Genomic DNA, 23,247 nt, shown 5'->3' on the forward strand with positions numbered 1-23,247 from the left:
TTTTTAACATAAATCTGTGAACTTCAATTTACTTAAAATGTCATGTAGTTGTTATACCTGTTCATGTGTGTCAGCGTCTGGTCAAAAGAGTGCTCTCCAATCCGTTTGTTTCCTGAGAGGTCACGCCCCCCGCTGCCTGTGTATGTGAACTCATCCCCCCGGTCCTTGAAGTAAGTCATTATAAACATTTAGAAGTGATTAAGATAATAATATTTCCTAGAAAGCTCAGAGTATTATCTTGTGTAATACCAACAAAAAAAAAAAAACAACCTACCACTTCATCCTCAAAGCCCCCGGCTAACACCAGCGAATAGGCACCATCGTTACTGCGTCCATGGATACCGCCAACATGCGGCCTGTGAACACCTGCCTCACTCACCTAAAGGGGGGAAAAAAATTTTGCAGAGGAAAGCCACAGATCATACGAGAAATACAAGACAAGTTAGGACATGAAATCTATTACAAAATCATAGACACATACAGTGCCTATTAAAATATTCCATTCTTTGGATGTTTGATCCTTTCAGTGATTTTTATAAATCAATTATGGTCAGTATAATTTGGCAATTTTGACCCCAAAAAATTACACACGTGGGCAGTTTCACGCATGTGCCATATTCCTTCCATTTTTTGATGATGGATTTGAGTGAACTCTGTATCCATTCCCTGATTTATACTTTTCAATAACCTTTTCTCTGAGTTGCTTTGAGTGTTCTTTTGTGTTCACAGTGTAATGGTAGCCTAACCCGACAAAAAAAAGGGAAAGCTTCAATAGGAAACGTTTGAGAAAAGGCAGAGGATTTGAAAAAACTCAGAGTGCGATTGAATGAACGTTCTGTCTGTCACATCTCTATGGGCCAATCAGAGCACAAAACACGTGACGTAGCAGCTATCAAGCTAAGCATGCGCAGCTACTGAGCAATAATGCGAAACATGGTGACTATAGACATGTAAGTACTTGACTTTTGTCATTTTTGAAAAGAAAACAACTCACTGCTGTTCTTTGCTCTCCTTTTAATGAAGAAATGTCATCAAGTTCTGATAAAACTGGTGCTAGCAGCATCCATGCTAAGCTCTTCTGCCATAATTGCACCCGTCTCTTGTTGCTGCTTGCTTATGTCACAACTCTGTCGCGCCTAAAAGTACTGCCCTTAGTCGATTGGTCCTGTCACTTTCTACCTGGGCCCAAACGGATCAGATGGGAGCTTTGCAAGATGGATTCGCCAGTGAAAAACAAGGAAACGGGCGTATCCATCTGCTTTGCAAGGTTAATGGTAGCCAGGAATACTGATTAACTAGTGACTGTACTTTACAGACACAGGTGTCTTTATACTACAATTACTTGAGACACATTCACTGCACTCAGGTGATCGCCATTTCACTAGCAACAATTGGCTTGGCCTCTATTGAATCAATTCGGTCACTTTAAAGGGATGAGTATTTGTGCAATCACACATTTTAGCTTACATATTTTTATTTAATTAACAGTGCATTGCAGAAATCTGTTTTCACTTTGACATTAAAAAGGTGGGGGGGGTTTTGGTCAAAAAAGCCAAATTATACAGACACACCGAGACCTAACTAACTGATATGTATAATGATAAAAAGAGCTTACTTGAACTCTGAATTTCCAGGTGGTTCCAACAGGGACACCAGGTATGGGCCCATAGTGGTTTGAAGGGACAATCGTGCACTCCTTAGTACGCCCCACACAGGCCATACCCTGCAATTGCAACAAGGAAGACAAAGAATCTAAACTGCACACACAAAAATAACATAACATAATTAGCTTTCTGCTTAGGGGCTGCATGTCGTTTTTAAAAATAGAATATTCACATAACGATTTTATTTTTCAAACGTTACAAAATCCTGCATGACTCACAGCACTTAATATCTTCCTAAAACAAAAGACTGTTTTCAATGAGTCCACAGAAAACAGGGAGCATTCTAGTAAAAAGAAATGAGTGATTTTTCCACTGGCAGATCCAGGAAAGTGGCTTAAAGTCATGCTTAATGGCATTGTTCACATTGCAGCTCAGAGCAGAGCATCAAGATGGAAACGAGCCATGCACTATCTCAAAGTTTAGCCATGAGAAGACTGTGAGGAAAATATCTAACAGCACGATTAAAACAGATGCTTTTAGAAGGAACTATTCAAAATGTCCGTGGTCATATTTCTGCCACAGTTTTCCTTTTGACTGCAAAAATCTTAATGTTTGCTGGAAAAAGTGATTATAAAAGAGGAAAGTTTGATATTGAATATCAGTACTTTATTACACAAATTCAGCTATTTATAAAAAACGCTTTGACTCAAGCCGACATCACTGACCAACCCAGAAGAAACTTTGTAAAGGAGACAGTTTAGCAGGGAAAAATCTAAAACTAAATCTAATATTTTTTAAGAACTTTTTTCAAGACCCTCTTCATTAATTTTATGACCCTGTCGCATCTTCAATTTTTAACCTATTACATTGAAACACAGTTATTCACCCAGTAATTTTCTTTAATTTGTCTGTTTTTATTCTAATTCATCTGACCAAACTATATTTTTTTCTTGTGACCTTTCACTGTTATGTTATGTTTATTCATCTCACATATGTATTTACTGATGTAATTATTCATTGTCTAATTCTACTTCACTTTCCTGGGATTTCATTCATAATCGTAATCATATTAAGTTCCTCAGTTTTAATATTGTCTTAATTTTGCTAAGTCCAAATTTAACATATCTATCCTATCACTCAGTTCCTTTAAGTGTATTATTTATAACATTTTTTCACCTTGTGTATGGATCGTTTTTTGGGTAGCCTACATTATTTATACAGAATTTCTGTTTCTCTAAATCACTGTGGGTTGTTATTTATTTGATTAATAAAATTCTACCTAATCCTTTATACTTTTCTGGACCACAAACTGTTATCTTTTAGTTGTTTGAAAAGGGCAATACAAATACAGTTTGATGAAAAGACCAACAGAGACTGGCTGATTTATATACAGTAAATCATTGTTGATTGGATCAGAAGCATCTGGTAAGATGATTTGATTTATTTTAAAAGCTGTGGTCTGCTCAAGTGATATTCAGCAGAGCTTAATAAAATTTGAACACAAGGGGAAATTCTACTTTACTGCTTTATTTTACTTAAAAAGCATTGGAGATTTGTTTTTTGATTGTGAGTTCAAATTTAAATACTGTTCAAGATTCTAAAGGCAGTGTATTTTAACATTGCAGTGTCTTACATACAGTGCATTAAGAAAGTATTCAGGCCCCCTTCATTGTTTTAATTTTTTTTATGTTACAGCCTGATGCTATGGTCAAAAAATCTTTTTTACTCACATAAATCTACACTCAGTACCCCATCATGACAAAATGAAAACAGTTTTAGAAAATTTTGCAAATTTATTAAAAATAAAAAACTTAAGAATGACATTAACACAAGTGTTTAGACCCTTTGCAACAACACTTGAAATTTAGCTCAGGCTCCTCCCATTTTCTTGCCTTTCATGTGTTTTCCACTGAGGAGAGGTGTCAGTCCAGCCACGTTACCAGAAATCCCAGATCACTGGAGGGCTGCAGTGATGGGTGCCCCTCTGGAACTTTGACCCATCTCCACACAGGATCTCTGCAGCTCAGTCAGTCAGTCATTGCTCAGTCTGACTGGTCAACCAGCTCTTAGAGGAGTCAAAGGTGTGGCAAACTTCTTCCATTTGAGAATTATGGAGGCAACTGTGCTCTTGGGAACCTTCAGTGCATCAGGATGTTTTTTTGTAGCTTGTCCAGATCTGTGCTTTGCAGCAATCCTGTCTTTGAGCTCTGCAGACAGTTCCTTTGACCTCATGGTTTGGTTTTTGCTCTGATATGTATTTTTTCTGTGATGTCTTCTATAAGGAGGTGTGTGCCTTTCCAAATCATATCAACTTAATTTAACACAGGTCGGCTCCATTCAAGGCGTGGAAACAACTCCGCAAAGATCTAAAGAAATGTGAGGAACTTGAGCTAAATTTCAAGTGTTTTGCCTAGTGTCTGAATACTTATGTCAATGTGATATTTCAGTTTTTTATTTCTAATAAATTTGCATTCTCTAAAATTCTGTTTTCACTTTGTCATTATGGGGTTCTGAGCGTAGATTAAGGAGATATTTTTAGACTGTAGCATCAGGCTGCAACATAACAAAACTGAAAACAATGAAGGGGGTCTGAATACTTTCCAAATGCACTATATCTCTTCTCTTAGATCAAAAAAATTTGGAGTGCCACATGGCACCCTACACTTACATAAAATAATCCAGGATTTTTATTTTAATTATGATGGCAGATGAAAAACTTGAAAAAGCCTCAAAAGCAGCAAATGACTGCTTCAAAATGTACTTCTGTGATCCTACTTCAAGGTTTTTTTCTCAAGATGAGTTCTTGCAGAAAACACATTTTCCAGAGCTGAATAGACTACAGATAAAACCTCTTTTTCTGGTGAATTTCAGGAAGAACAGGCTTGTCCTCAGGCTAACTTATACAATTCTCAGTCTTGTGGAGCAGCTGCCAGTGCTCCTGGTTTGTGTGTGCACCTGTGGGTGCCCTAGACTCTCACCTTTCCCCAGTCCCTCTGACTCTCAGTCGTTGCTGAAGGCATCTTTGCTTTCTTCTTGCTGGCTTTGAGCTTCTCTCCTGCCTTTACGACCTCGCTGGTGTCATTTTTACAGGTGGGACAGTACCTGGGAGCAGAAGAGGAAACGTTGGTTTTGTGGATTAGAGAGTTTTCTGAGAGATGCAACAAGGATCTGCTCAAAAGAAACACTGGCTATGTTTTACAACAAAAGTCAAATAAAAAATTGGAATAAATGTTTGTAGCCAGGAGGCAAAGACATATCAGATTTATGGGGAAGATTTGTGATGCACAAACTAAATTAAATATAAACCAGCTGCTTCCTCCAAAAGTTGTTTATGGAGAGACAATATCACATTTGGCTTCTTAAAAATTGTTTTAATTCCATCAAGCACAAAATGCATAACACAGAAAAGGAGGGTGGGGATCTTCTTAGTAGCTTTTTTTGCATATATATTTAAATTATTAAATAACATCTTTTTTACTGCTGTTTTGTTTAAGATGAATTCTTTTAACATGGCTTATTACTTCATTACTGCTTTAGCTACTACCTGACCTCATTCACTGGCTTTGTTATTTTGCTTATAAAGTGCTGGGTGTAGTTGTGGCCATTACTCTTCCTTACCAGTCCTCGTCATCGGGGATAGTGGACAGTGGCGGGTTGAGGCAGTAGATGTGGAATGCCATGTTACACTCGTCACACAGCAGCTGCATGTGAGCGTCCTGCTTCCCTCCACACACACAGCACGAGCAGAAGCGGCACTCAGAGTCAGGGTCGGCTTTGCAGTGCTTACACTCAGGCCCGCTCTTCCCTGGAACAAAACAAGACAGGAACACATGGGCAGGGACTACAGGATGCTTCAAAGCAATTGGGGTGCTGACATAAACCTTCAAAGCAAGAGCGGGAAGACTGGTGGTAAATTTTAGAGTGTTTCCCTACGTTTAAATTGCCCATCTGAAGCCGAGAGTGCACGAGCTCCTGGCTTCTCGACCTGGTAGATTTCATCCAGGAACTGAACTTTACAATCCCCGATTACATCGCCTGGTCCCCTGAGGGTAGGACAAGAGAAAGGATTGGAAAAAGTGAAAGAACAATGAAAACCACTGTCTTAAAAAAAATCAAACAATGTTTGTGAGCATGCAGCAGAGTGAAAGATGTCATGAAGATTTAGTTACATCTTTTATCCCGGTGGGCAAAAACAACAAATTGAATTCCCTTCACTGTACCAAAAATATCCAGATAAGAAGAACAATCCTCACCCCAGGAGGATCTTCACTCGGAGCTCCTTGTTTGTGCGGGATGTTTGGTTGATGATCTGAATCTCAGCGTCGAACCAGAAACCCCTCTCGTCTGGCGTCTCCATATTGTAGTTAACCATGACCTGCATGCCCACCTGGAGCTGGTCCCAGCGCAGCAGAGTTCTGGCACGCGGCCGCACATGCATGGGTCGCATCTCCACCACGCCGTTCTCTGGGTAACTGGGGCAGAAAGAAGTGCAGAGACAAAGAAGAGAGGTTAGGATGTGTGAGATCTTTATAGCTGCAGTCTCCTCTATTAGAATAAAGTCCTTAAAACTACTAAATAGACTAAGAGGCCAATGCATTAAATCAGAAAAAAAATGAATTTATAAGCAATATAAGCTCCTGTGCACAGAGGAGAAAACCCTGCTACATGGGGATTTAGCACTGAAAGCCCAATACTGATCCTTAGACAGTGCTGCTATGAGCTTGGCACAGAATAACTTAAAACAGTTGATATTCAGCCCGTAACTACAGCCTGTAATCAGGATGTGACCTACAAACTTAGAATAGTTTATCTTTGTATGATTCAACAGGGATGTTTTTACTGACTGATTTCCCTGTTGGTTAAATGGAAATATAAATTCAGACTTGCTGACTACTCTAAAGATAATGACACTCCAAAACAGTCCAAATTGAGCACATATTATTTGAAATGGTTTCCCCTGTACTAAACCATATCACATGTAGCTCAAATGTCAGAGTGGTTAGCAGAGTGTGGCTAATGTTTGCAGCATTTCCAGCGTTGTGGGCCTGCATTCATGAACATTTGAATGATTCTTACTGGTTGGTGATTCTGGTGCAGGTAATTGATTCCAGCATGACAAAGTTTAATCATTCAGTTCAGTGACTCCAAACCTGGGGTCAGGGACCCCCAATAGGGGAGCTCTGTCCACTCTTAAGATTGTCAAAATTTGATTTTGCACGTATTAGTGGTGGGCGATAGATACGTAGATACGTTATCGACATAGCTAAGTCAGCTTTAGCTATGCATGCTAAAGCTTACTTAGCCATAGAAAACAGAGCTATGTAGCTAAAACTAAGCTCACAAAGTATCTCTGTGAGCTACACAGATACATTAGCTACATGAGCAGTTTGGTCAGCTAACAGCAGCTTTAAAGGCTGTACATATAAAGTCTACTTACTTACGTAGCAACATAAGCTCTAGCTATGTTTGCTAAAGCTCACGTAGCTAAAGCTAACAAGCAATAGATAACAGAGCTTCATAGCTAACATAGCTTAAGCTAAACTCACAAAGCAGCCACACAAGCTACATAATCTATGGGCTGAGTAGGCTGTAGCTAAGTTTGCTAATCGTCACATTGCTTAAGCTTACTTAGCTGTAGATAAGCAGCTATGTAGGCTACATAGATAGATTATCTATATAACTATATTTGCTAATCCTCCTGTTGCTAAAGCTAACCTAGCTATAGATAACAGAGGTACATAGCTAACATAGCCAAAGCTTGGCTCACAAAGCAGCTACATAAGCTATGTATATCAATTTCTACGTAGCCCCCCTAGCTTATGCTATGTTAGCTAAAGCTCACGTTGCTAAAGCTAACTTATCTCTTGATAACAGAGCTTTATAGCTAATGTAGCGAAAGCCAAGCTCACAAAGCAGCTAAGTAAGCTATAATATCCATTAGCTGAGTAAGCTTTAGCTACATTTTTTTAAGTTCATGTTGCTTAAGCTTATTTAAGTGTTGATAACAGAGCTATGTTATCTACATAGCTGAAGCTTAGTTCACAGAGCAGCTACGTAAGCTATATGGTTACATTACATAATCACTTCATGAGCTTTAGCTCCATTTGCAAAAGCTCACGTTGCCAAAGCTAACTTAGCTATAAATAACAGAAGTATGTAGATAGCATAGCCAATACTTAGCTCACAAAGCAGCAATTTATGATATGCAGATATGTTATCTACCTAGCTTCACTAGCTTAAGCTATATTTGCTAAAGCTCATGTTGCTTAAGCCAACTTAGCTATAGATATACAGCTAAAGTAGTTAAAGTTAAGCTCACAAAGGAGGTATGCAAGCTACATTATCTATTAGCTGAGTATGCTTTAATGCATTTGCTAAAGCTCATGCTGCTTAAGCTTACTTAGATAACAGACTATTTTATCTACATAGCTAAAGCTAACTTTACAAAACAGCCATGTTAGCTGCATAGATACATTATCTACATAGCTATATTGACCTAAGCTATGTTTGCTACAGCTCATGTTGCTAAAACTAACTGAGATATAGATAACAGAGGTATGTAGCTGTTTTGTGATCTAAAACAGCTATGAAAGCTATGTAAATTTGTTTTCTATGTTGCCACTCAGACATAAGCTACGTTTGTTAAAGCTCACATTGAGCTACTTAGCTAACACAGCTAAAGCTAACCTCACAAAGCAGCTATGCAAGCTGCGTAGATTTGTTATGTTAAAGTAAAGTGACTGACAAGTTTTGCTTTAAAATGAATTTAAAATTGGTAATATTGTGTTATATGGAGCTCCAACTTAGATCACAGTCTAAGAGTGCATCTAAAAGAATATCATAAAAAAGTCTCTTTCCCCCTGCGATTTAAGTCAAGAAATGAAACTTCCATAAATTTTTGATTTATCTCACAAAGAGAAATACTTCAAGACATTGTTTAGTTTCAATCTTGATGACTACAGCCTACAGCTCACAAAAATAAAAAAATCCACTATATCAAAAAAAAAAAAAAAAGAAAAAAAAAGAAAAGAAAATCACAAAACATCAGTCAGACAAAAAACAGAAATGTTAACCCTCTGTAAAATTAGGCACATTTATGCACTTGGTAATTGGTTGGTTCTCCTTTTACACAAATTACTGCATCTATGTGATGTGGCATGGAGCTAATCAGTCTGTGGCACTGCCAGGGTGTTGTGAAGCTCAGTTTGCTTTGATAGTTGCCTCTTGTCTATATTGTCCAGTCTGGTGTCTCTCATCTTCCTCTTGATATTTCCCCAGAGATTCTCTGCGGGGTTCAGGTCAGACCAGTTGGCTGGCCAGTCAAACACAGTCATACCGTGGTCAGTAAACCAGTTTCTGGTAGTTTTGGTTTCACTGTGGGTAGGGGCCATGTCCTGCTGGAAAAGGAAATCAGTATCTCCATAAAGCTTCTCAGCAGATGGAAGTATGAGAGTCTCTAAAATCTCCTGGTAGACAGCTGACAGTGTTGACTCTGCAATTGATAAAGCACAGTGGACCAACAGCAGCAGATGATGGCACCCCAAACTATCCTAACTTTTGCATGGTATTCTAGTTTTTTTAGATGCACCTACTGTATATAAACCTGTGACACAATGACACAATTTTCACACTTTGTTTTTTGTACAGAATACCTTAAGTAAATGTATTAGAAGAATGGTCTGTCATTGTGATAATAGTCGGATTTTGTTAGAGGGCATGATGGCTTTATTCCATCGTATTGAACACCTCAGCTAAATGATAATCTGCTTTACTCAGTCTTTTATATAAAGTGCAAAAAGCATATTTGCCACCAAACACTAGGTGAGTCGTTTTCTAATGGTAGAATTTTTCTGTTTCTACCCTTTCTTTAGCATTTTAAATAATCCACAAAAGAAAGTCTGCTGAGTATAAAATGTCTTCTTTTCTGGCAAACTCAGAGTGGAGGTATTGAGGTTAACTGTGCCGCTTTCCTGCCTGTCAATCATAATTAACTGCGAGGATCAGGCCTGACTCCGAGGTACATTGACAGCTTGCCTGCCTGCTCTCCTGCCTGCCAATAAATGGAATTATGCTCACGGACGAACAATGAGTTAGCACTGAAGTTTTACGGCACAACAGCCTGCACACTCAGGTCTACTGGCACAGCAGGAGGTGAAGGGTGGAAGTAGAGAATTGTGTGCATGAGCGAGCAGTTTATGTGGGTGTGTTTTTGAGGGAAAGCTGAGCCTAAGCTGGGAACTTTCTCAGACGGTCTACTGACACAGAGCCAACAATGGCATGTCGAGCTCTGGCAGTGAGCAATTTTTAAAGATTTTGTTCAGTCTGAATTTGTAGCAATTATGCTTTTGTTAAGTAATAAGACAATGCTGCATATCAAGGCCATTATAAACTCACTGCAGAGGCCTACAGCGGCAGTCTGGAGGAGTTGTAGCACACAGCTAGCATACTCCCAGGAAGAGAGGGCCGAGGCACAGAGGAGGGATTTCCTTTTTTAGGCCCAAGGGATTAATGCGGTTTTGGGGAAGATGGGGGAGGGGAGGGGTGCTGAGAATACAAGTGCAACTCAAACACACACAGACATATACAAATACACACAGAGAGAAACACACTCACAGGAGAGGAATATCAACTTTGGAGCACAATGGGACTCAGCATGAACAGAAGGAGAACACGGAGCGGCACAAAGGCAGCAGAAGTACCAAAGTTTAAGACCACACAGACTGACACTTTCTGTACATACACCCAGCTTCTATCTATGGGGACACCAGAAATCCTGATGTGATAAAAAAAGATAAGATTTTAATAAGATAGCGAGGACTGACTGCTACTTTAGAAATGGATTTCCTACCTTTCATACACACTTAAAGGCCACAGAACCACTGGGATGTTAAAACAGAGGATACTGGCCCTGTGATTAAAGTATTCACCCCTTAAACGTTATACCCTTTCACTGATTGTGATAAATCAATCATGGTCAATATATTTTGGATTTCTGACAAAGGAATAGCAAAATAACTCTCAAAGTGAAAACATTTCTGCTAAGTAATGTAAATCAAATTAAAAAATGTAATGTAAAATAAGCAACAGCATAAATATTCACCCCCTTCAAGTCAGTTTTTAGTAGATGCACCTTTGGCTGTAATCACAGCACTGAGTCTGTGTGGAGAGGTCCTCATTCAGGCTTTCACATCTGGACTCTGCAATTTTTTAAATTCTGTAAGGTTGCACTGAGATTGGGCGTGAACGACTCTTTTCAAGTCCAACCACAAATTCTCTATTAGACTGAGGTCTGGGCTTTGACTCTGCCACTCCAGAACATTCACAATGTTGTCATTTCTGTGAAGCATTCACTGTGTGCTTTGGGTCATAGTGTTGCTGAAAAATAAATCTTTGCCCAAGCTGTAGTTCTCTTGCAGACTCAATAAGATTGTCCTTCAGGATTTTCCTGTATTTTTCTGCCTTCATTTTTCCTCTACATTTACAAGCCTTCCCGGGCCGGCTACTGAGAAGCATCCCCACAGCATGATGCTGCCACCACCATGCTTCACAGTGGGGATGGTGTGGTTGTGGGGATGAGAAGAACATGGGCAACAGTTATTGTATGCAAAGTCTCTCCCATCTCAGCTGCTGAAGCTTGTAACTCGTTCAGAGTAGCCATAGGTGTTTTGGTGGCCTCTCTCACTAGTCTCCTCTTGCACTGTGACTCAGTTTGTGAGGACGACCTGATCTAGGCAGATTTACACATATTCCTTGCATTTTTTATGATAAATTTAACTGAATTCTAGGGGATGTTCACCGCCTTGGAAATATTTTATATCTATCAATTACCTGACTTACATTTTTCAGTAACCTTTTCTCTGGGTTGTCTGGAGTGTTCCTTTGTCTTCATGGTGTAATGGTAGCCAGGAATACTGATGAAGCAGTGATCAGTATGTTATTAATTGTGAGGATGGACCTCTGTTCAATAAGGTCAGTCACTTTAAAGGGGATTATAAACCACTTATTCTATCTTACACATTTTTGTTTAATTTTGCAGTAACTTATTTTAACCTTACATTATTTTATTTAACTGATATTACTACATATAAGTCCGTTTTTAGTTTGACATTTAAGAGCTTTTGTAACATTTTTGTAAAAAGATTGAAATCATATTGGCCAGGATTAATTTATAATATCAATGAAAGGGTAAAACATCCAAGGGGTAAATGCTTTCAGTAGGCCCTGTAAAGGTGAACTGATTAGACTGTGAGGTCATGTGAAAATTATTTATGCAACAGTTTGTCTCCCTTACACTGAAATAGCTCTAAAATTGTTGTCCTGAAGTAGGCAAAGTCTTAGCAATTTAAGGGACTGGCATTTTAAGAAAAATACTGCAAAAAAATCCCTGTTAAACAGTGAATATCATTCAAATTATACCCTAATTAAACAACGTCAACACTCATGAATGTGTACCTTGACAAAATATAGATATTTAATCAGCGGTCAGACTGAGAAATGACTCCTAACAATCTCCTCTGTTATGAAACCATCATTACTGCTCTGTGTGTTTAGCTGAAGTCAGTGCAAGAGGAGGAAACACAAAAGAGAAAATGAGAAATCCTCATTTTGCTGATAAGCCGTCGAGTTGGAAGTCACTCTGACACCAAACAAGTCGAGTATAATTGCTTCACAGTAGTGAGGGAAAAAAATGACTGCAGACTCTCTTAACCTCTGCTTTGTTGGTAATTGAGGCCAAACTATGAAGGGGGAACTTTTTCAAACTTTGTATGTAATGACATTAAATTTTAAGATGAATTTTGTTTTTTTTTCATGTAGCAGTCACCTTCAGGCATTAAAATGAGCCACTGTGCTGGTTTTGTACCTGAAACTGATCAATATAAATGTGACTGCCAGGGTCTTTACAATCCATGCAATCAAACGGAGGTTATGCTGAATGAAGAGAAAGTATCATGAGATGAATAATTACACAATAAATTCTCCAACTGTGGCAGGACAAAGTGTCCAAAAGAAAGCCATGTCTCAGTGTCAGGAGAATGACCCTAAATTAAACTTCATTTCAATAACATGCATTTATAATAACTTGCTCCAAACCCCAAAACAACTGTAGTAAGACGATGTAAAATCATCAAGTGTTTAGATCAATGTTTAAATGCTATGCAAGAAATAATGGCAGCTCTGGGAAGAAAAGGAGATAGAGAGCAATGGCAAACGTTGCAGACATTAAGCTTTATCAAATGCTTATTTCATTCTGTCTTCATTAGTTATTGCAGAAAATAAACTCTCACTGTGGCATTCAGGTAGCAGAAAACGACAAAAGTAACATTACTTTTAAGATCTCTTCCACTGCATGATGATCCCTACTAATTAGTAGAAAAAGGTTATCTATGCACTTTAAAAGATGCATAATGAAGTGATAGAAAAACAAACTGGATTTATAAAATTAAGTGCAGAGTATTGGATATCACTGAAACCATCAGACTCATAATTACAATTATAGTAGCTCCATTATATGCACGTGTAACAGTGAGCAAACAGAAATGTTAAATTGTATGAAATAAAGACATGGGTGGTCCCTGAAATCACAGTCTATTGACTATATATCGCACCATATAAATACCCCATTTTATGGTGTGTCAGAAATTTAAGTGAGCATTATTTAACCCTTTATATTGAGAAATTGTGGATGTGATGAGGCAGATCACCTACATGTTTTCTGGAGATGCATGAGGGTACAACTGTTTTGGAAAGGTATTTGGACCACCATGCTACAGATTCTTTGACAGTTGTTCCCCTTGAGTTTTACATCACTTTATTTAGATGATTTACCTGAAGAAATAAAAGGATCTGATAGATACTTGTGGAAAATATTTACAGTAGCAGCAAAAAAGGCCATGACCCGTAAATGGTTACAGATAGATCCCCCGCAACAGATAATTGGATTGATATTATTAAGGAAATTCATGAGTTGGAAAGGTTGACTCTCTTATTGAGGCTGAAAAAGACTTATACATTAAAAGATAGGCTAAATGGAAACTTGACTTGGAAGAATAAATAACATCACTGGTGGTCTGCCTTAGACACTCATATTGTTGTAATTCATATAGCACTCCTTTACTATAAACTCTGATTACTTTACAGTTAAATGTGTTAAAAACCCCATATAACTTGTATTGAAATCTGTAATTTTGATATTTTATGTCTGGCAATGTCTTATTATGTTTAGGTGTTGTTATTGATGTTATGTTTTGTTTGAAAAACAATAAAAATTAAGTATAAAAAAATAATAATAATAATAATTAAAAAAACCCTTTATATTGCACTCATTGTGTCCAATGATGCACTCTGAACACCATGAAAGCAACACTCAACACTCAAAGCAACTCAGAGAAAAGGTTATTGAAAAGTATAAGTCAGGGGATGGATACAAAAAAACATCCCAAGGCGCTGAACATCCCTGAGTTCAGGTAAATCCATCATCAAAAAATGGAAGGAATATGGCACATGTGTAAATCTGCCTAGATCGGACCCTCCTCACAAACTGAATGACTGTGCAAGAAGGAGACCAGTGAGAGAGACTACCAAAACACCTATGACTACTCTGAAAGAGTTACAAGCTTCAGTAGCTGAGATGGGAGAGACTTTGCGTACAACTTTTTCCCTGTCCTTTACGAGTCAAAGCTTTAAGGGACAGTGGCAAAAAAAAGACACTGTTAAAGACAACTCAGATTAAATCTAAACTACAGTTCACCAAAAGGCATGTGGGAGACTCTAAGGTCAAGTGGAAGAAAGTTATTTGGCTGAAGAGGCCAAAAGCGGTGCTTTTTGGCTATCAGACAAGACACCAAACACCATCCCTACTGTGAAGCACGGTGGTGGCAGCTTCATGCTGTGGGAATGCTTCTCAGCAGAAGACCCTGAAAGGCTTTTAAAAGCAGAGGGTAATATGAATGCAGCAAACTACAGGAAAATCCTAGAGGACAATCTTATTGAGTCTGCAAGAGAACTACAGCTTGAAGCATACAGCTAAAGATACACAGAAATGGGGAGCAGGTGGCCTAGTGGTTTAAGGCGCGCCCCATGAATCTGGCCTGAGGCCCTTTACCCTATGTCTCTCCCCCACTCTTGACCCTGTTTCCGACTCTATCCACTGTCCTCCTCTATCTAATAAAGGCCCAAAAATGCCCAAAAATAAACCTTTAAAAAAAAAAAAAAAAAAAGATACACAGAAATGGTTTAAAGGCAACAAGGTGAATGGGCTGTTCACACCCGATCCCATGCAACCTGACAGAGCTTGAGTAAAATTGTAGTGTCCAGATGTGTAAGCCTGGTTGAGACGTATCCACACAGACTCAGTGCTATTTTACATTACATATTATTGCTCGACATTACTTTGTAGAAATCTATTTTCCCTTTGAAATTAAAGATGTGTTTTTTGTCAAAAAGGCCAAAATATATTGACCATGATTGTTTTATAAAATCAATAAAAGGGTAAACATCTAAGGCAGTGAATACTTTTATAGGCACTGTAAAAAAGATCTAGGGGACCGATTATGCTCCTTACAGTCTGGCTAACATGCTCAAGTGACAACAATGTTTCTCCTGGGGCTATTACTGTTGTGAAATGGTTAGTTAAAAAATGAACTAATAGGGTTAAATGTTCCTGTTGGTCAAAAATGTAACTTATTGCTTAACAATGACAGCATGAAAAGGATTTTTAATTCTGACCATAACCACCACATTAAACACTTTTTCACCAGACGAAGTCTGTAGTTTCTGATTCTTCAGCAGATTGTTCAAATAGATGGAATTTAAGATTTTATAATGACACCATTATGAGGCACCATGAAATACACAAGATGCCAGCCCCTGTTTGCATTTAGCAAATATAACACTTACAGCTATATTAGCATTACATTAGCGTTTTTTATGTTAATGTTGGTTGTTCTTTCCACTGAGAATCTAAACCATATGCTGAGCTCAACTGAGACTTAACTACAATACTATATCTGTGTGGCTTGTTATAGAGCAACACACATTACATTCTAAAACACACAAACATATAAATAACACCTCGAATCCCGGGGTGAAGCAGAGAGGAGATACAGATCATATTCTCCTTTGATTTTGTGGCTCGTTACATTGTTTGGAAGCGCTGCCTAGCACAGTTTCATGCAGAAACATGGCAGCTCTTTTGGAGGGGTTTGTCTTCTTTCTCAGACTACGCAGGCAGGTGTTATGAAGGGAGTGTGCATTTGTGTGTACGTGCGTAGGAAGATGGAGCTTTCTTACCCACCTGCTAATATGCTCTTGCAAACAAAATGATGGAGAAAACAGGGGTTGGCGCTCAGGATAGAAACCCATGTTACGCATTTAGCAGAAAGGCAGGAGGGTCGATTAGCGATGCTGTCACTAAAACAGAAGATTAACAATGTGGTTCGTTTGTAGTCATGCCTTCTCAGTGGAACACAAATGTGGGGTAAAACTCTCGACTAAGATAGTAATAACCAAAGTCATTGCAAGTCGGAAATAACACAGGGAAAAAAGGAAATCTGATTAACATTGGATAAATAATAAACCCATTCAATTTGGGTAAAAAGGAGGACACAGAGTAGTGTGTATTTCTGGATTTTCCCTGCAGGAACACTAATATCCTGCTCCAAATGATGAAACACTGGGGTTTGAAAGATTGTAGACTGTCAAGTGGGAATGATGTCTGCCTCAAACAAAACACACATTTATAGCTCAACAGCTCTTGATGCAGTTTTGTCTTAGCATAACATCCCATGACGGAGAGACACACACACATAGATAGAGCGAGGAGAAGCTGTGTCTCACTGGTGGCATGTTCACAGCAATTACAGACAAAGCTGAGGGAGGAAAGCAAAGAAGTAATGCTCCTGAGAACTCATGGGTTGCCATGGAAACGTCGGCTTCTGAATGAATTTGCTGGAAAAGGAGAGCGCGAGAGATAGAGTCCAAATTGTAGCATCAACTACACAACTTTTAGTCTTTAAATGAAATGCATTTTAGTTTTAGTCACATTTTAGTCATTTCTGTCATTTTTAGTTATAGACTAGTTTTAGTCGAAGAAAACTCAAAACATTTTAGTCTAGTTTTAGTCCATACAAGGTCCTCATATATTAGTCCTTAGTTTTAGTCCAAGCATTTATTTTATTGCCTAAATCTGGTACCAAGTCATGGTGGTGTGTTCTATGCAATCTGCTAAACCTGGGGTCCCTGCTTTCTGAGAGGCAGAATAGCTACAGATGCATTGTTTTTTTAACAGATATACCCACAGTGGAGAAATATCACAGGTTTTGAATGTCCGACTAAAACTACATTACAGTTTAGTCTAGTTTTAGACATCTTGACGAAAACTTAACTTAGTTTTTGTCAGTTTAGTCATCACAGATCTATTTTTGTTAGTCTTAGTCCAGTTTATGTCATGGAAAACAAGGCTGTCAATGGACATATTTTAGTCATAGCTTTAGTCGATGAAATTAACACTGGCTGGTGGAATACCAGGCTACGTTTGCAGGATGCAAAGCCATGGAACAAAAGCACACTCTTGCTGATGATTAGATCTCCCCACAACTTTAACTCAAAACTAACTCTAAGCATGAGCTAGTGCACCCTGCCGTTACTATTCCTTTCTGAGTAACTAGTAAGCCTCTGTGCTATGACAAAGTAAATCTTTCCCTCTAAGTTTAACAATGAAATGATTCTAAACTGGTTTAAACCAGAGGACTCCTTCTCCTTGGGAATCATCCCACTGCCCTACACCAGACTCTTGGATACATTGTTGTCCCAAACTAACCCTAGTAATCATACAGAAATCTAAGGACATCGGGTGCGCCTTTATAGACCTGGATGGAGACTCCATTTAACCTTGGGGCCAAAGAAGTCTTTGAACACCTTACTACAGCTGGCACTTCCTTCCACCTTGGTAGTCCTACATCCATACTAAACTCTATCTCTCCGAAAGGTGGCATGTCTGATGGAAGGCCTAACTCTCTAATCTTCCTTGGTACTGAATGAGTCTTTCTCAAATACTCCTCTACCTCTAGCTTAGATGTTTAAAGCTGTCCTCACTTGTCCTGACTGAGCAACCCTTTAACAAAGGTATCCCTATAAAATGCCGTCCTTGCCTGCTCCTTCTGCTTCCTCTTCTTCCTCAAATATTCTGCCCTTGAAGTGTTACAAACCTAATCTACAGCTCTGTAGGTCCTACTGCAGAATATACGGCACCAATCTGATGAACAAGATGTAGTTTTTTTTTAAGCTTTGGCATTTTTTGACACTATCTTTCTTTAAATAATGTAGAGTTTATCTTTAAAAAATCTAGCATTGAAAAGTTTCACAACCTCATTACTATTCATATCTGTTAATCATGCTTTCCACAATACCTTTGTTTGCAACATGTCCCTCCTTGTTAAAAAATTAATCCAAAAGCAGATTTTTTTCACCACTAAAATGGCATCAAATAATCTAATGGTGGCTGGAAGGGAGCTCAACTTGATCAAAACGCAGGAAATGAACTGCTATCACACCCAGGCCCCCATCCAAAAAGAGAAATATACCAGAGCTGAGGGAGCAAAAGAGTGTCTAAATAAAATAGATTTTCTTTTTTGTTGTGTTATGTGTATTGCAAATGCTTATTTGCACAACAATGCCTTGGGTTAACTACATAGCCCTAATTTTGACCATAATCAACATTTTTTGCTGAACAATGTTTCTGCACCGACTCCAAGCAGCTTTAACTAATATGTCAAAAACCTGTAAAAATGCCTATGTTAGAACTGTGACCATTACTAGTTTACTTAGAGCAGACACAATCTTGCAGCAAAACAGTCGTCACTTACTCCTCATATTTAATGTGGTAAATGACGTCCTCTTCTCTGTCCTTGGTCTCTGTAGCTGCTGTAGAGTCTGTCTGAGAGGTGGAGGCTCCATTACTCTCTGAGCTTATAACAACATTATTCCTGTTACTGTCTGTGGTCTGGCCTTGGCCGTTGGCCTGTCCTAGCTCGGCCTCCAGCTTTCCATTAGTCCTTTTTGGGGGCCGGCCCACCTTGCCCTTGGTGGGTGTGATCTGTCCTTTGGGTACTAGTGTCACATTTTCAATGCAGGCCTCAAACCAGGCACCGATGCTGACGTCTCTGCAGTCCACGAGCTCGTTGATCTGAGAAGACAGAGAGGCAGAAGTAAAACCATGTATCTTCAGAACCAAGTACTCTTGTTTTATTGATGTGTCATGTTTGAGTCTATTTTTTACACATCATAAAAGGGGATACTTTAAAGTTGATTTAGGCCAGACTTAAAAATGTGATACCGGTTTAAACCTCTCTAAACAAAGCTTCCTCTTTGAATGGAGAGCAATGGAAAGCATCTTTATGAGACATAATGGCTTCAGAACACACCGTGGAAACTGAAAAGACCCAAAAATTTAAAAATCTTTGTAAAACTGGTCAATATTTTACATATCCAACATGGTAATTGCCTTTTGTTTGGGATACATGCTCCTTTGTGAATACAACATAAAATCTGCAGTCTGCTCTGAATACTTAAATGCCTGTAGAGGCATGTGACCTTGATATCCAACACAGTTTCACAATTTACAACTCCTCTTCTTAGTTACAGCATCGATCTTCCTGCAAGCACGATTGTACTTTAGGCATTTAAAAAAAGAGTCAGTTCAGTCCCACACATATAATTCACAGACATGTTGGTCAGACAGTCCGGCCAGCAAAGCTCAGACTCACCAGTGCGTGGGCTGTTGTCTAGTACTAATCTGAATCTGGTTAGTGGAAGGGATGGAGAGACCTTTCTAATGTGTCTGGTGAGCCACATGCTTGTTTCTAGATTATTTGTACTCATAAATTATAGACATTCAGGGTTTAGGACAAAAGATACAAGACACTTGGAGATGTATTTGATACTTACACAGTGACACATACAACTTAAGGATGTAAAAGCTCCTCCTTTAGTGGCAATTCAAACAATGAGACAAAAAAGTTAAATGTATTTCCTGATTTACAGTACATAAACCTTCTATTCCAGTGTCACATCTGTAGCTGAATGAAGTATACAGGTATAAATGTCAGCCCACTGAAGTATATTAGCCAGCCATTTTGGCATTTTTTCTTTGTTTTCATGAAAATGTCAGGTTTTCCTACGTATTTTCCAAGTGTTGTTAAAAAGAGCAAGGCATTTTTAACAAGGCTTTTCCAAACATCCTTGTTTTATTTTGGATGCCTATAGGGATGCACAATATTGGATTTTGCCAATATCCAATATGCCGATATTTACAGATTCATTTAAGTCGATACCAATGTTGATACCGATATTTAAATTTTCTTTTTGGACAAAAAACGTCAGTCCTTTTGGACACCTTAAGGTTTAAGGATGACCAAGGAAACAGACTTTAGTCCTTAAAAACACTTTCAAATTTAAAGAATGAGGATAAATAAAGAAAGAGACCTCACCGGACATAGGTCTGTTGGTTCAGACTAAAATTCCAGTAATTTATTACTATATGTGGACAAAATTTACAGTCAATATATATGCTGAAATACACAGGCAAAATATTGAATTTAAATATTGGCAGAAATTTTGATATCTGCCGATACCAATATTTGCCTTTTTAAGCTAATATCTGCCGATACCGATACCAGACCGATAATATCATGCATCCCTAGATGCTTACATTATTTCACTTTGCACAAAGAAATAAAAATTAAAGAAACAAAATTATTTCACTGATGTCGTTTAACTCTTTAATGCTCAAAGCTTGTTGAATCAAGTTAAAACTGATGGTTATTTTAGAATTTGAACACATTTTAAAAAGTCCAGTTAGAATTTGTGCTGTCCCTGGAAATATCAAGAAATTCAATGAGAGCCACACAGTCCAGAACAAGCCTGGCAGAGGAAGGAAGAGAAAGGTTTCAACAACTCTGGATAGAAAACTAGTGAGAGATGTGTCTAAAGACCCCAGAACAACTGGCAAAACATTAGTGAATGGCTCAGTCAAGTCAGGAATTGTAGTCTCGAAGACAACCATCACTAGAGTCCTGCACAGGAATGGACTGAGAAAAACTCCACTTCTGCAGAAGAGACACCTTCAAGCCAGACTGAAGTCTGCTAAGGACAACAAGGAGAAAGATTCTGCATACTCGAATCATGTCCTTTGGTCAGATGAGACCAAACTAGAGATCTTTAACTGTAGAGACTTTGTTTATGTTTGGAGAAAGAAGGGAGAGGCATACAACCCAAAGAATTCCCACAGTGAAACATGACGGTGGGAGTATTATGCTGTGGAGATGCTTCAGTGCATCTGGAACTGGGAATCTCATAAAGGTGGAAGGAATCATGAAGAAAGAAAGAATATCTCAAGGAGTCAGCAGCAAAACTGCGTCTGGGTCATCGCTTTGTCTTCTAGCTCTACAACAACCCAAAACAGACTTCACACCTGGTGAAGAACTACCTTCAGAAGACCAAAGCGAACATTAATGACTGACCTGCACAAAGCCCTGACTTGAATCCCACTGAAAATATGTGGGGTTAACTGAAGACCAAGGTCCATGCCAGAAGAGCATCAAATTTGAAGGGGATTGAGAGATTGACCGAAGAAGAATGGGCCGGAATTCCTCAGGAGAATGTCTGAGACTTGTTGAAAACTACAACAAACAACTGCAGGATGTTATCCAGCAAAAAGGAGACACTGCTGACTATTAGCATCAGGGGGTAATCATTTCACCTTGGTAGTTTGTTGTTTTGTGAAATAATTGTTTGTAGTAAACTAATGTAAGCATTAGGGCTAGGCAATTAATCAAAAATTAGATTAAATCGCAATATGGCCTGCTGCAATTTTTAAATTCAAGAAGGTGCAATATTTCTTGGACCTGAAATTTGTGTCAAAATACCAGTTTGAAACGTTTTTGCAGCAGCAGAGATGTTATGCATGATATATCAGGCAATAATTGCCATTACGCCAATGCCAATAAGTGCCATTTTCTTAGAATCGTCTACAAAAAAATCCTACCATAATTTCTGTACTCTTTTCATATTAAGTATAAGAATGACAAAACTTCTCAATGCAATACTTCATATCAAATTTGCAATATGAGTCAAAACCACCAGAATTAGATATTTTCAAAGAATTTTTCAGCCCTTGTTTAGGAATAAATGTTAGATCGCATATCAAATCGCAATCGCAATATTGGGGGGGGGGGTTGCAATAAGATTATCTTTCAAAATCGTTCAGCCCTAGTAAAGCATCCGAAATAAAACTAAAATGTTTGGAATAGCTGTAATGAAAACTCCAAGTTCTGTTTAACAGCACTTGGGAAACAGTAGGGAAAAACTGAAATCTTCATAAGGGGGCTAATAATTTTGTCCTCATCTGTAAGATTGCCATCCACTGTTGATAGACTAGTGGGTGTAATTCAGTGGAGCCAGCTGGTTAATTGATCTCTTCTTGCTGATGCAGGCCAAGAGAAGAGCAAAATCCTCTTTTGCAGTAAGAAAAGCTTTGAGTGTGTTTATATCTAAACTGACCACCATGTTTATCGGCTTGCAGTCGCTTCAAATAAACCATGCCTGCAGCTACCATCTCTTTCTCCTCCAGTAATGCAGGTTGGTCCAGCCATCCTCTGACAAGGAACAAGCATTCAGCTTGAAGCTTTGGAAAATGGATTCACCCAATGACAGACATGGGAATTGGCCAATCCATCAGCTTTGCAAGATTTAATAAATCTTGGCCTTAGAATTGTTTGTGCCCTTAAAAATAAAAGTCTGTCATCAAAACAGTAAACAAAGTAACTCAGGTGTAAAGCAGTGCAAAAATTTAACAAATCATAATAACTGTTTAATGAGACAGTCTTTTTTAACACTTAAGCATTAAGTGGGTTACTTAAACCCTTCTATAAATTGTAAAAAAAAAAAAATGGATCTGTAGCTAAGCATATGAATAAAAGCAGAATAGGTTATTTAGGCGACTGTGATATATCTCAGTGGTCTAAGATGCAAGTCAAATGGGAAAGGACTCTCCACAGGCACAAGTGAAACTAAAAATCACAGTGATGTTTGCTTCAGCTCTCTGTTAGGTCAATGACAAATTAAATATGCAAAGCTGTTATTGTTGGCTAATTTCAATCATGCATATCAATAGGAGAGCCCCTTTCTGAAATGTGTTGCAGTGACTCAAAAGTTTCATGCAAATGTTCAAAATACTTCAAACTCACACCCTCACCTTGTACACACCAATTCCTGGGTCGCTGAGTGCATGTCTGCTGGATGTGTGGGGCTGGGTGTCCCGGGTCGGACTGGAGGACTTAAACCCATTTTTGGTAGAATTACTGGTAGTGCTGGTGTCTGGCTTGGTTTCAATAACAGTGCTGGTAGTGATGCTGTCGCTGCTGTCGTTCTCCGTACTGGCAGAGGTTTCCATAGCAGCTGGGGAGGCAGGTGCTGGGGAGTTGTGGCTTTCCGACCTGGAGTCGGGAGGAGGAGCTGAACCACAGGAAACACCAGAGGAGTCCTTGATGGCCGGGCTGTCGGGAGCATCAGTTTGTGAGCGAATCAGCAGCTGGACAATGTCATTGAGGCCCACGTTGTAGTCGAACAGCGTCTGGCCATCTTCCAT

General features: G+C 38.7%; 1 protein-coding gene across 2 annotated transcripts in view; it reads right to left on the reverse strand.

Moving 5' to 3' along the window:
* LOC121524875 (E3 ubiquitin-protein ligase UHRF2-like) overlaps positions 1-23,247 on the reverse strand; it is a 43,085-nt gene that overhangs the window by 3,867 nt on the left and 15,971 nt on the right. For both annotated transcript variants that reach the window (XM_041810417.1, XM_041810419.1), the window contains 9 exons: positions 22,855-23,247; positions 18,467-18,786; positions 5,858-6,076; positions 5,538-5,647; positions 5,223-5,409; positions 4,583-4,706; positions 1,616-1,723; positions 275-379; positions 58-164 (listed from right to left, as the gene is read on the reverse strand). In XM_041810417.1, coding sequence (XP_041666351.1) covers positions 58-164; positions 275-379; positions 1,616-1,723; positions 4,583-4,706; positions 5,223-5,409; positions 5,538-5,647; positions 5,858-6,076; positions 18,467-18,786; positions 22,855-23,247 — 1,673 coding nt within the window. The remainder of the gene's footprint in view (positions 1-57; positions 165-274; positions 380-1,615; positions 1,724-4,582; positions 4,707-5,222; positions 5,410-5,537; positions 5,648-5,857; positions 6,077-18,466; positions 18,787-22,854) is intronic.

Source organism: Cheilinus undulatus, linkage group 17 (assembly GCF_018320785.1).
Source record: "Cheilinus undulatus linkage group 17, ASM1832078v1, whole genome shotgun sequence".
In the NCBI taxonomy this organism is placed as follows: Eukaryota; Metazoa; Chordata; class Actinopteri; order Labriformes; family Labridae; genus Cheilinus; species Cheilinus undulatus.